The sequence below is a fragment of the Pelecanus crispus genome, chromosome 5, assembly GCF_030463565.1.
Source record: "Pelecanus crispus isolate bPelCri1 chromosome 5, bPelCri1.pri, whole genome shotgun sequence".
NCBI classification, from domain to species: domain Eukaryota; kingdom Metazoa; phylum Chordata; class Aves; order Pelecaniformes; family Pelecanidae; genus Pelecanus; species Pelecanus crispus.
Window position 1 is genome coordinate 44270372 of NC_134647.1, and position 12456 is coordinate 44282827.

The 12456-nt window shown below is 48.9% G+C and overlaps 1 protein-coding gene across 4 annotated transcripts in view; it reads right to left on the reverse strand.

Moving 5' to 3' along the window:
* Positions 1-8702: 8702 nt before the first annotated feature.
* Positions 8703-12456, reverse strand: part of NDUFA10 (NADH:ubiquinone oxidoreductase subunit A10) — a 44121-nt gene continuing 40367 nt past the window's right edge. For 3 of the 4 annotated variants that reach the window (XM_075710956.1, XM_075710957.1, XM_075710955.1), the window contains one exon: positions 9941-10402. In XM_075710956.1, the coding sequence (XP_075567071.1) occupies positions 10334-10402 (69 nt within the window). In that variant the 3' untranslated portion in view covers positions 9941-10333. Of the gene's footprint in view, positions 9239-9940; positions 10403-12456 lie in introns of those variants that run through there. The other variant, XR_012831069.1, reaches the window with a different exon arrangement.

The window sequence follows — 12456 nt, forward strand, 5'->3', positions numbered from 1 at the left end:
GCACACACCCGAAGCCTGCAAGGCAAGTGCAGGGGCCTGGAGGCAACACACAGCATGGAGCACGCACCCCTCCAGCTGTGGCAGACTGAGGAGTGAGTCCTTCCCACCCACAAGCCCAACATCTCAGGGGTGCGCATCAGGATATATCTGAGCAGAGAAGACACCCAAGGTGGAGCTGAAGGCTCTCCTGGGATGCTGCCGTAGTTCCCCATGCCTCAGGCTCTCCCTTTTAGGGCCTAATTACAGTCACAGCTAACCTCTGTCTTTGTTTATACTGGAGACTGGGCACACTCAGCTGGCACACCCACCATCAGTGGGAACCCAGCTGGTTTGGGCCACACTATCATGTCTAAAACCACACACAGAGCTGCAGCCACAGACAGAAGGAGCAGCATCCCTGCTCCAGCTGGGCTGCTCCCCTCCCAGACAACAACAGGGATGGTAACGCAGTTCAAAGTTCTCCTCAGTACAAAAATGGTCTTTGAGAGTAATTTGTTTCAGCTCAAAAGCAGCTGAAGTTAATTACACAGCAATGAAATATCACACTTCAATATTACTTAACTCTCCGTGGCTGGACTGCCATGAAATGCTGCTCTGTTTGAGATCCAGACCCAAGTGCTTTCTGATTTCCAGATAACATCCTAGTTAAGCAAGGGAGAGGCAGGTAATGGGATGCACCACCCAGCAGAGCCCAGAAGGGATGACAGAGCATGGGGCTGCACATGGGGGTACCCACCATGCACAGCCTTTGAGCTGGGTGGCGGTTGTGGCATTCAGTGCATCCCCAACCCATGACAGGTCTTCCAGTCTTTCACGCTTTCCCTGGGGGGACCCATAACAGCCTCTAGCCCCATGCTTTGATCTCAGCTCCTGTTTGAAATTCAGGCATCTCCTTGCCACCAATGCACAGGGCACTTACACAGGTGGATGCTCTACATGGTCCATAAGTAATGCTGCTGTCTGGCCCAGCAGTCGTCCTGGGAAGTCCCCTGGCTGCAGTCCAGCATGCTTGTCAGCACTTGGTCAGATGAGCTCTTTACTCACCCATTTCTTGAGCAAGAGCTTGAGTGCCCTGGCCAAGGGCATTGCAGGTGTCTCCCTCCATCCTCTGCAGGCCCAGGAAATTCTGCTGAGAAGGATGGAGAGCAGAAGCCTTGTCCTGTCAGAAGCTCGAGCTGGGGCAGGGTCTGTAAGGCAGGCAAGTGCATGCAGGCTGGCAGTCAGATGAACAAGAGATGCCCTGCTTGCTGGTCACCACAGAGAAGATGCTCTGTGCCCCTCTTGCCCTGATGCCACTTGGGCACTTTCTCCTGTTGTCCTGCTTGGAGATCACATGGAATAAGGCAACAGGGATCACCAGGCTTGTGGACACAGAGGCCAAAGCACTTGCAAAGAGAACCTGTGTAGCCCGTGCGAGGGACAGAGTTGGCCCAAGGATCATCACAGCTACCATGTGACACAGGGTACCTCAAAGCCAGGATTACAGGAAATCCCAGGGTTGTTTGTAGTGTCAGCAGCTAAAACAGAGTTAAAAGCCCAGAGTTAAAGTGCCCTTCCTACATGCTCAGAGCTTTGGCTGCCCCAGCATACCCCACAGCAGTCTGCAGGCTCTGGTCTGAAGCTCGACTATCCCCAGGCAGGCTGAAGCCCCATGCTTGCTGCCATCATCCCCCAGTGCTGCACAGAGGAACAGGCTGCATTGCCACCTAATGGGATGTGCTGGGAAAGCCCTGTGCATCCCCCACTGGAAACCAGCCAGACTGATAGGAGGCTCTGCAGGAGGTGGAGTTGCTTACCCAGCTCCCCTGCACCAGCAGAGATCTGGTTGGGATGTCCCCAGCACCGTAATATTAGACAGTGGGGGTTTAATCAAATCAAAGAGGACATAGAGGATGCGAGCAGGTTTGTGTACTCAGAGCTGTGCCAGGAAACACCAGCGTCACGCAACTGCTTGTGACCCAGCAGTATCACAACCCAGATCTGAGCACACAGGCAAAAGGTTTAGTGGGTATCAAAGTCATTTTCCCTTCACTGCCTCTATGGCTCATAAAAGCTCCTGCCAGCAGAGAATGTTTACTGTTAAGCTCTTCGAGGGAGTGGATACATTGTCCAGTTAAATATGCCTCCTTGCCAAAATGATGCATGCAGTCACCAAGGGGAAAACCAGACCTGCAGGGACTCCAGCAACGGATGTTGAGTGCATGGGGTGGCAATCAGCATGGCTAGGAGAAAAGAAGCAGTTGTGCCATGAAAGCATGGGACCAATTGGGCAGACTGATGCTCTGTATCTGCTGCAATCCCAGATGTGCTGCGTGACTCCAGGCAACTCACTTCATCCACTATCTCCCCATGCCGAAGAAAACCAGTCCTGCAGGAGGCTGGGAAGCAGCCCTCCCTCTGAGCTCCTCGCTGGGAGATGCAGCAAGCCAGCTGTATCTCAAAGCAAAGAGCCACCAAAACATTCCTGGCAAGAGCCCACACCACTCACCCTCAACAGCCTTACTGCATGAAAACCTCATGAGAGAGAGCCTGTGGGTGAAGAGGCTGTCACCCCTGTCTGCCCCCTTTGCCTCCCACTAGAGACCCACACTGGAAATAGCAGGGCTGTGCTTTACCAGATCTCACCAGCCCAAAGGGAACCAGAAGATTACATGGGAGCAAGCCCTAGGACTCACCAACCTGACCTTGCTTTGCACAGGGAAAACTCAGGGCTATCCATGGAACTGGTGGCAGGGTCTGAAGCCATCAACAGGATTTGGGAGCTACTCTTCTCAGAGATGCCTGGTGGTATGTGCAGGTCAGCAGAGAGCTGTCAGACATGCAGGCACATGTAAGGAAGCCACACTCACAAAACTGAACACATCCTCCGCAACATCCTTCTCTCTAAATTGGGGAGATAAGAATTTGATGGGTGGACTGTTCAGTGGACAAGGAATTGGCTGGATGGTCGCATCCAGAGGGTAGTGGTCAATGGCTCAATGTCCAAATGGAGACCAGTGACAAGTGATGTCCTTCAGGGGTCCATACTGGGACCAGTGCTGTTTAACATCTTCATCAATGCAATAGACAGTGGGATTGAGTGCACCCTCAGCAAGTTTGCAGATGACACGAAGCTGAGCGGTGCGGTTGATACACCACAAGGATGAGATGTCATCCGAAGGGACCTGGACAAGCTGGAGAGGTGGGCCTGTGTGAACCTCATGAGGTTCAACAAGGCCAAGTACAAGGTCCTGTACCTGGGATGGGGCAACCCCCAATATCAATACAGGCTGGGGGATGAAGGGATTGAGAGCAGCCCTGCGGAGAAGGACTTGGGGGTACTGGTGGATGAAAAGCTGGACATGAGCCGGCAATGTGCACTTGCAGCCCAGAAAGCCAACCGAATCCTGGGCCGCATCGAAAGAAGCGTGGCCAGCAGGTTGAGGGAGGTGATTCTGCCCCTCTGCTCTGCTCTGGTGAGACCTCACCTGGAGTACTGTGTCCAGCTCTGGAGCCCTCAGCACAAGGAGGACATGGACCTGTTGGAGCGGGTCCAGAGGAGGGCCACAAAAATGATCCGAGGGCTGGAGCACCTCTCCTACGAGGACAGGCTGAGAGAGTTGGGGTTATTCAGCCTGGAGAAGAAAAGGCTGCGGGGAGACCTTACTGCAGCCTTTCAGGACTTAAAGGGGGCCTACAGGAAGGATGGGGACAATCTTCTTAGCGAGGCCTGTTGTGACAGGACAGTGAGCAATGGTTTTAAACTAAAGAAGAATAGATATGGATACGAGGAAGAACTTTTTTACAATGAGGGTGATGAAGCACTGGAACAGGCTGCCCAGAGAGATAGTGGAGGCCCCATCCCTAGAAACATTCAAGGTCAGGTTGGATGGGGCTCTGAGCAACCTGATCTAGTTAAAGCTGTCCCTGCTTACTGCAGAGGGGTTGGGCTAGTTGATGTCTAAAGGTCCCTTCCAACCCAAAGCATTCTATGAACACATCACCTCCACCCCACTGCTCTCCATCACCACCTGGAGAGTAACATAGCATCTATCTGTCCCAACACAACAATGACCTTTCATGGGGAGCTGTTGCAAGCAGCAAGGATCCCATCTCTTGAATACACTGAACAAAGTCACCTGAAAGCAACGCTTGAGCTGAATGCCCTGCCAGAAGGGTCTGCTCATCTCCCTAGTCCTCCCTGGGGACTGGTGGTTGGTCTGTATCACCAACTTACAACCTAGCACAACCCAGACCATGATCAGGAAGCAGCAATTACAGCATCAGCTGTGATGCCTCACTCCAGTTTACTCCTTCACCTCCCTTCTGCTCTGTCAAGCTGCAGTATCTTTCTCACTGGTGCTCAAACCAAGCACTCTAGGAAGAAGTCAGGAGGGATTTGTGAGATCTCTTAGACCATGGCAGCTTTGGTTTCTCATTCTCATTGAAGGTACAGCCCCTGCCCACAGAAGCCTGACTTCCAGGACCATTTCAGCTGGCAGGACAAGCCTGGCTTATCCACCTCACCTCCCAGAGAGCACTGCACAACAGAGGAAACGGACAGTGAATCAGGGCTGGAGCAAACATTAAAGTTGTGCCACAGTTTTGGCCATGGTCCTACCACACAGATTACAAGCCAGAAGTCCAAGATCTAGCTAACACTGCACTAGCCCCATACCTCACTTCCACCCTGTCCTGCCGTGGGTAAGTCGGGCAGCCAACCCCCCAGAAGATGCCATAACTGCTGCTAACCCACAGAGACCTCTCTCCCTCCCAGTTCCCAGCCATGACCCCAGCAGCAGGCAGCTCTTTCAGAACAGAAGATCAAAACCATGTTTAGGTATCAACATTAGTCCTAAAAGGAAAACAGAGTAGCTGAATAGCTGTGACTAAGTGCTGCAGCCAGGACCAGGACTTTATTCTGGGAGTAGGAAACAGCTTCCGCAGCAGCAGGGCTTCTAGCAAGGCAAAGCCAGGACAGACAGACTTCACGCTCCTGTCTCGGCCATGGAGGACAACAGGAGCCTGTGCTTTACCCACATCCAACAAAGATAAAAGTGGCAAAGGATTTTGTCAAGTTCCTTCTTTCTTCTTCCTCCAGTGGCTTGGGTCTCTCCTGTAAGCAGGCAGGAACCAGAACCTGAAAGCAGCAAATGGAGTCTCTGTCACAATGGCAAACCCCACCCTGCTCAGTGGTGACTCCCACCAATTTCTGAACACCCCCATCTCTTATGGGATGACAAAAATCAACCTTGTCTCTTGAAACACTCAGAGACGATGGCAGGCACCAGCAAATGGGCACAGCCTGGGGGCCGACATGGGCCATGCCAGGGCTGGACAGGTCACACCTACTTTATCTGAGCACCGTTTTGTGCATTTTTTTGCACACATCAACTCCCTTTTATATAACAGAAACTCTACTGTGAACTTCATATGTATGAATTTGATTCCCAAAAAGGAAATAAGCTTCCACACAAAGTAGCAATCAGTTTGGACCAGCCTTCTTGTAAGCAAGAAGAGGACCCAGAAAAGAGCAAACCTGTACATCAGTGGCTCGTAAATCACGCTTATATCCCATTTCTTGAAATGCAGGGTGGCATTGCTGTGCTGTTCTGGCACCATAATGCAGCACAACCTTGTCGCCCCGAAGAGCTGGTTCCCTGTGAGCACTGAACGGACTGCTGCAGCAGTGCGATAAGGAACCCAGAGAAACCAAAACCCTTGCTCTGTCACAACTTTTAGCACACAGGTGGGAGAAGCACACTCCCATTTAGCATGCCTGTGACCCCACACCCAGCCAGATCCACCAGCAATCCTTCCTTGGCTGCACACTCATGTGTGTCTGCTTTATACCTGTGTGCAGAGACACAGCTGAGGGCTGGGAAGTCTCTCCTGTAGGTGCAGCAGCCCACATGCCAACCAGCCTTTATCCCCCCATGCCACACCACTGTCTGGGATCATGTCTCCAGGCCATGCTCCATGAACTGCTGATCCACGAGCAGGTGGAGGAATGAGGTGTGGCATCTGCCTCACCCGGAGAGAACCGCAGCAGCTGACACAGATTTCCATGCCCAGCTATTGTTGAAGACACTCAGTACCCACTAAGCTAATTGAGACGAAGTTTTCTCAGGCAGGCAAGATCTAGGTATCATTTGTACCTGGAGTTTTTGTTTGGGAGGGTGGAGAACACTAGCAGAAATCAAATAGTCAGGAGTGGTCCCATCAGATAGAAGCAGCTAGGCTAGGCTCCAGCACCTGCAGAGGAATTACACAGCACGGGCAGGCAACACACTTGTTTTGATCTCACTGTGAATATATATTTGGCAAATAAAGACTTAAAGCTGGGAACCAGAGCAGAACCTGCAGGTTTCATGCCACCCCGCTGCCTGCGATGCTCACGCGATGATGCTATCTGAGAAGCAGCTATGTAAAGAATGCTGCCCTCTTATCAGAGTTAAAAGGGTCAGAGCAAATTAAGTGCTTCTCACTGAAGTGACAAGGGGAAATAGTCTCCCTTTCTCAGGAAAGTTCTGTAGGACGAGCTCCTTTCTCTAATGTGATACATATCTCCAACCCATGACACCAAAACAGGAGCAAACCAGTCTCCTGCATGGCCAAGACTTTGCTCATCACTGCAGCGAGACTGAGACATGGCACCTTCTCACCAGTGCGGCAGAAAGACAAGCTGGGACCGCAGAGCTGCACCTTTCTGCCAGGGAAACCTAGACCCTACCTCCCTTCAGCCTCGAGGAAAGCACCAGAGAACACAATTTTGAATGCCTATCCCATCTTTCAACCAGTGTTTTTAAAATACTCATTTAACATACGAGCTAAGCAGGGTCATGGGAAGCAACACTGTCAGATGAGCTGAGTTTTGACCAACATGGATGGGAGTTCCCAGGGCCACGTACCACCAAGAAGCTTGCCCAAGATCACATGCAAGTCAACAGAACAGGAACATATAGAAGAGTCAAACCTTTTCACTGACCTTTGGGCCTCCTTTTCCTCCCAGACCCCCTTTATTGCAGATGGCTTTTCAGGTTCTCCATAAATGCTCAGCTTACACTAAACCTGAGTATTTCCGGAGAGCAGCCTGTCAGGTTGCGGTGTGCCATCCCACCTCCCCCCTGCTCTGGTTGCTTCCATTAACTTTTGCACAAATGATTCATTTTGCCCAGTCTTTTGTAAACAGCATTCAAAGCCAGCTGGAATTTGTTGTGCACCTAAATTACACTTGCTCAGCAAGCTCTTCCACAGAAGGGATTCATTTCAATCTTTGCCTGTGGTGGGGGCACAGCAACGTGCATCCTTCTCTTCCACTGCAGCAGCTCTTTACTTCACAGAACTGAAGCGGCATGGTTAACATCCAAACCTCACCACTATTAAAACATGAAAGTTACACCCAGAAGGAGGAAGGGGAAGAAAAAATTCACTGGATCGCTTAACTGTAGCCCTGGGCCAAATGTCACTGCTGAAGAGCACATGGTGGGTAGGGGCAGGTGAGGCATCAATACCTCAAGCTGAAGTGCAAAGCATGAGGAGGCTCAGACACATGCAGGTATCTTCAGCAAAGAGGCTGACCTTGTCCCACCCCATACAGTTTCAGCTGTCCTCCAGCTGACGAGGAAGCTATTAATGGACACACTGGGAAAGCACAAGCACTCACCAGTCAACCACAGCAAAGGCCAGAGGGGGATGGTTAAGAGACCAAATGTGAAATACAGTTAAGCCCAGTTTTTAGAGTGGGACAGGTGTTGGCATGAAATTACAGGTTCCTGAGGCTGAGAGGCAATCTTCACAACCTAATCTGAGGCTGCAACGTGTCAAGCTTTCATTTTGGTGGCAGGACCCATTCCCACACACCTCCTCTTTCTTTTCACCCCTCCTATGCAACCAAAAAGTGAACCCAAGGGGGAGTCAGTCACTGGACTACTGGACTCAGTGCAGCCATCAGGAAAGCCAGTGGTTCTGCCCACAAAATGTGGCCAAGGGCTGTAAGTGTAACACCACCATTCCCAGGGAATCTGCCTTTGTAAAGCAGGCAGAATCAAGCATGGGACGTGACAGGCAAGAGGCAAACTTCCCCATGCATTAACATAGGCAATGGGAACTCAGGATGAGTTGACTGCGGATCATATCACATGCGCACCTACACAGAAGCGTGGAGAGAACTTGAGCCATTTTATCTTTTCCAATCTAATAAAGAACTGGAGATAAATTCATCCAACTGGCATAGCACAGTCTTTAAAAGCCAAAAACTTTACAGCTGGCTTGCTAAGAGATGTTTTTTTGAGGTGTTGGAGTGGGAAGGAGGGAAGAGAAAAACACAACTAACGCTCCTTCCTACAGCAAGGGGAGAGAAAGTTATTTCCTTCACAGATTTATTTATAAACAGTTTTACTTTTAAAGCAGAGTTAAAACCAGGACAAAAAAGTACGCTCAACATCCATTTTGTCATACCACACTGCTTGCCATACAAGCCAACACTGCTTTTCCTGACTGGAATTAAACTTCTTCACATCCAAAGCTCAGTTCAGCTCTCAGTATGCTGCTGGAGCAGGCAGGGAAGGCCCTTAGAAATGCTCTGCACCCCACTGTGCCCCACTACAGCAAAGTTGAACACAACAGCTTCACCACCACTACTCACAGCACAAAATGTCTTTCTAGGAGATCCAACATCAGGTTGCATGCACATTGCCAAGTGAATTACAGCACCTGGAGAACACAGCAATACTGAGATGGAGGACACCTGTAAAAACAGATCTGGACTACTCCAAAGGGAGCCTAAAGCCACAGCAGATGTTCTTTTCATCTCCACATGCATTACTGACCGCTGCAAGATGGCACTCTGGACAGGTAAAGAAAAGGTAACATTAATTGCTCAGGATCTCACTGCATAGGAGAAGACAACAGCGGTTCAGGCTGGCAGGTCCTCAGGCATAAGAGCACTAAGATACATCTTCCTGTGGGAGACGTGGCATAAAGAAGCACACTCCTGAGCTGCAACACGTGTAGGTCCAGTGCCCGGATAACCAGCCTCTGGAAGGTGAAAAGATCTTGCAACATTTCAAAAAACAAATGCACAGCCTCACAGGACTGACTACACCAGTTCTGCTGCATTTTCACACAAGTCCAAGGCGCAGTGCTGGCCTTGCACCTCATCGCTTGCTCACCATTGTGAAGCCACCAGCTGCATTAGCGCAGGTTGGCATGGTGGCACCAAAGCAGAGTCAGTCCTTTTGCGACCAGAACTGAAACTCTATAAAGCCATAAAACATGGAAACAAAGAGCTAAGAGATCAGTGAGAAGTGGCACATTTCTACCCCACTGCTCATTTATTTCACTATCTAACCAGGCCCCCAAGGCTCTTATTAAAGGAGTCTTTTCATTCTACTTTTGACACGGGCAGGGGCATGGGCAAGACTTGGCTGCTTAATTCAAAGGCATTGCCCTGAATACTGGAATGCCTGGCAGCACTTTTACTCAGTGACTGAAGTAGTTAGCCCCTTGCTGGAAATGCAGAACTACTGCAGACTAAATCTGGACAGCACTGCTTGAACCAATGCCAAGGTGCCTCATTTGTGTGCCTAACTAATACCAAATGAATCATTTCTTTAAAAAGAATTCCAACTTGGACTTTCAGGGACTTGCAAAAATAATTACATTTGTCTTTTATACCCAACAAACATTCTGATCTATAGCGCCCATTCAAAGGAAGAAGCTGTGAGTATAACTGCTGGCAACTACTTTGAATTTTTTTTTATACTTTTAAGCACAGATATTTTGCTGTTTAAATTGAGATCAACACTTATTTCCTTCTCTCAATGAACTTTTTTATGCTTGCCTGCTTTGATGCTGATGACCAGTAAGAGGCTTTCAGAACATGATGCAAGCGTGGTTTTTTAGCATGTACACTCTTCTAATGAAACTAATAAAACATCATGCATGACAGAGCAAGAAATTAACTTTGTGAGAGCCAGGAGGATACAGGTTTAATTTCTCTTGATTCAGCAAAACAACAATACTCCTGTGTAATAATATGCCACAGTCTTGATGAAGAGAAAGTTCAGCATTGATCTTAAGCCTGCCCTGTAATACTAGATCACTTTGCTATCACACATTGACTATCAAATATCCAAAGACAAAGCACCCTGAATTCATCAGGGAAGAACAAACCAGAATAAAGTGATTTCCTTTCTAGGAGTCTATTCTCTTATGCTGTAGCTGGAAGATGATCTAACCAGCATTTTCTTCGCGCTACGTAATTCGTGCGGAGCAGGCACACTGAATTCGGCTTCTTCTTCACTCAAGTTCTGTGGTCCATCCCAGTTAGGGCTCCAAGAGGAGGCAGATCTCATTTCAGCCAGATCCACTTGTCACCAACATCAGCATTGTAGCCTTGCTTAAAATTGCGACCAGGAAGCTAGAAGAAAGCAGGAAGTTCAGTCAGAAACATTTCTCTTTTCACTCTATACAGAAATTTTAAGATTCTTTACGAAGTGCCTCATGGTATCTGCAGAAGTGCAACGTGAAATATTTTTTTACAACATAATGATTAGCACTCACAGAAAAATCAGTCCCTCTGAAAAATTTGAGCTATGCTGCTGGAGGGGGGGGGCACAAAAACCACTACGCTATATTATGTATGAAAACTAGGCCAATATGTCAACAGCACAACAACACATTCCACCTGGATTCATCCAATTCTTCTCCCCTACACACCCATGTGCCCAGTTTTAGCAAAAGATGACCCCTCTAATCATAGCACGTAGTAGAGGAATTGAATCAGTCAGTACAATCTCATGCCAAAATAGGGACGCATTATTAAATATATGAATTATTTCATGCATGAAATACTGAGTTAATTACTACATTAAATTAAGCCATTCAAATGAAATTGCGTATTTAGCCTTCAAGAGCTGAACTTAACTTTGTTAAAGCAAAAGTAATATCTGCCTGCCTTTATAAGCAAAGCCAGAAAACACTACTTGCTGGAAAAACTGAAGTTTCTCGAACCCTGTACCCAAATTTCACCAGTACCCTAGGACCTAAGCAACAGCCTTCACATGCTGCCTCTGAGCCTCACTGACCTTTCAGGCTTCAACTCTTCTGCAGAGACCCTTAATGCTGCTGCGAGTAGCCTCCGCCCAGTCAGCCTGGACACACAGGTTAGCCTGACTGACCCTTCTGCACCCACAGTTCCCAAACCAGGGCTCGGGGAACCACAGTGCTGCCGCACGAAGTCACCACTCCATACAGTTCATTACATGTCGCTGTACATGAGATGGCAGAGAGCTAGGGACCACAGCAGGAAGCCTTTCCTTCTGACAGCATCTCAAGAGCTTGGGCTGGTTGTACAGGTCACAAGAGCATCAGACAAGGAGTGGTTTGAGCCTAGTGAACCAAGAAATACATTGCAGAGGGAAAGGCTGGATGGATTGGAGCGCTGGGAGGGGGACATCAGAGGTACTAGGAAAGCTGGAAGGTCTGCACCCTCACCAGGGAGGGAAAGCAAATTATCACAGAGATGAGAGCAAACAGAGGTGCATAGCAGTAGCCTAAATAGTGTCTTGGCATTTGGGAGTTCAAGGAGTTGTGTCTAGACCTAGAGACAAGGATCTGTTACCTCCAAGTCTGTGAAAGGACATGAGACACTGAAGCACACAACCCCCTTCCTGGTAGTCCACCTAGCCAGCCTAACAGATGTCCCACAACCAAAGCCTTCCACAAGGGTTCAGGCAGAAGAGGACACGCACAGCTGTGCAGATCGTGCATTGGGATGGAAAGCCAAGCCTGGGTCTCTCAGCCTGCTGCCATGTGCAGCCATACTGCAAAAGCACTCAGGCAGCATTACAGATGCAAAAATTCAGCAGCCAAGCCATTCTATCTTCAGCTTTAAAGATTTGGGAAGACAGGCTGTTTAAGTAGCAGCCATTTTAAAGGGTTACAGACACAGCACACAGGACTACAAGAGAAAGCCTGCCAGTATGGTTAAAATTGCAAACTCCCCTATACATCGTACGTGCTCTCTCTGCAGGTGAGGAAAGCACTCCTCCAGGTCAAGCAGGCTGCACTGGGTCAGCAAAAGCATGCTTATGTGACAGAAGACTCACCACAGGCATGCCAACAACACTGTCATCAAAATTGTCTCCTACCAACTTGCTTTGCAAAAGCAACACAAATTTTTAGTGCAGTTTCAGCCTGAATAAACATAAACCAGGCTCTGTACCCACTAGATAACTAAGCCATGGGAACAAAACCTGCCAGCAACAGGATCAGTGCGTAAAGTAGCTGCTTTGGCAATTACTCTAAAGTGAGTGATCCTACAGAGGAAACAGATGTAGATAACATTTCAACCTCTGAGTCTCAGGTGTTAAAACAGTCTCTGTCAGGAAGTACTGACCATGACCTGAAATGCCAGAGATGGTTAGGTCCTAGCTCCAAAAGCAGAGTCTACCTCCAGAATCTCTCTTCCTA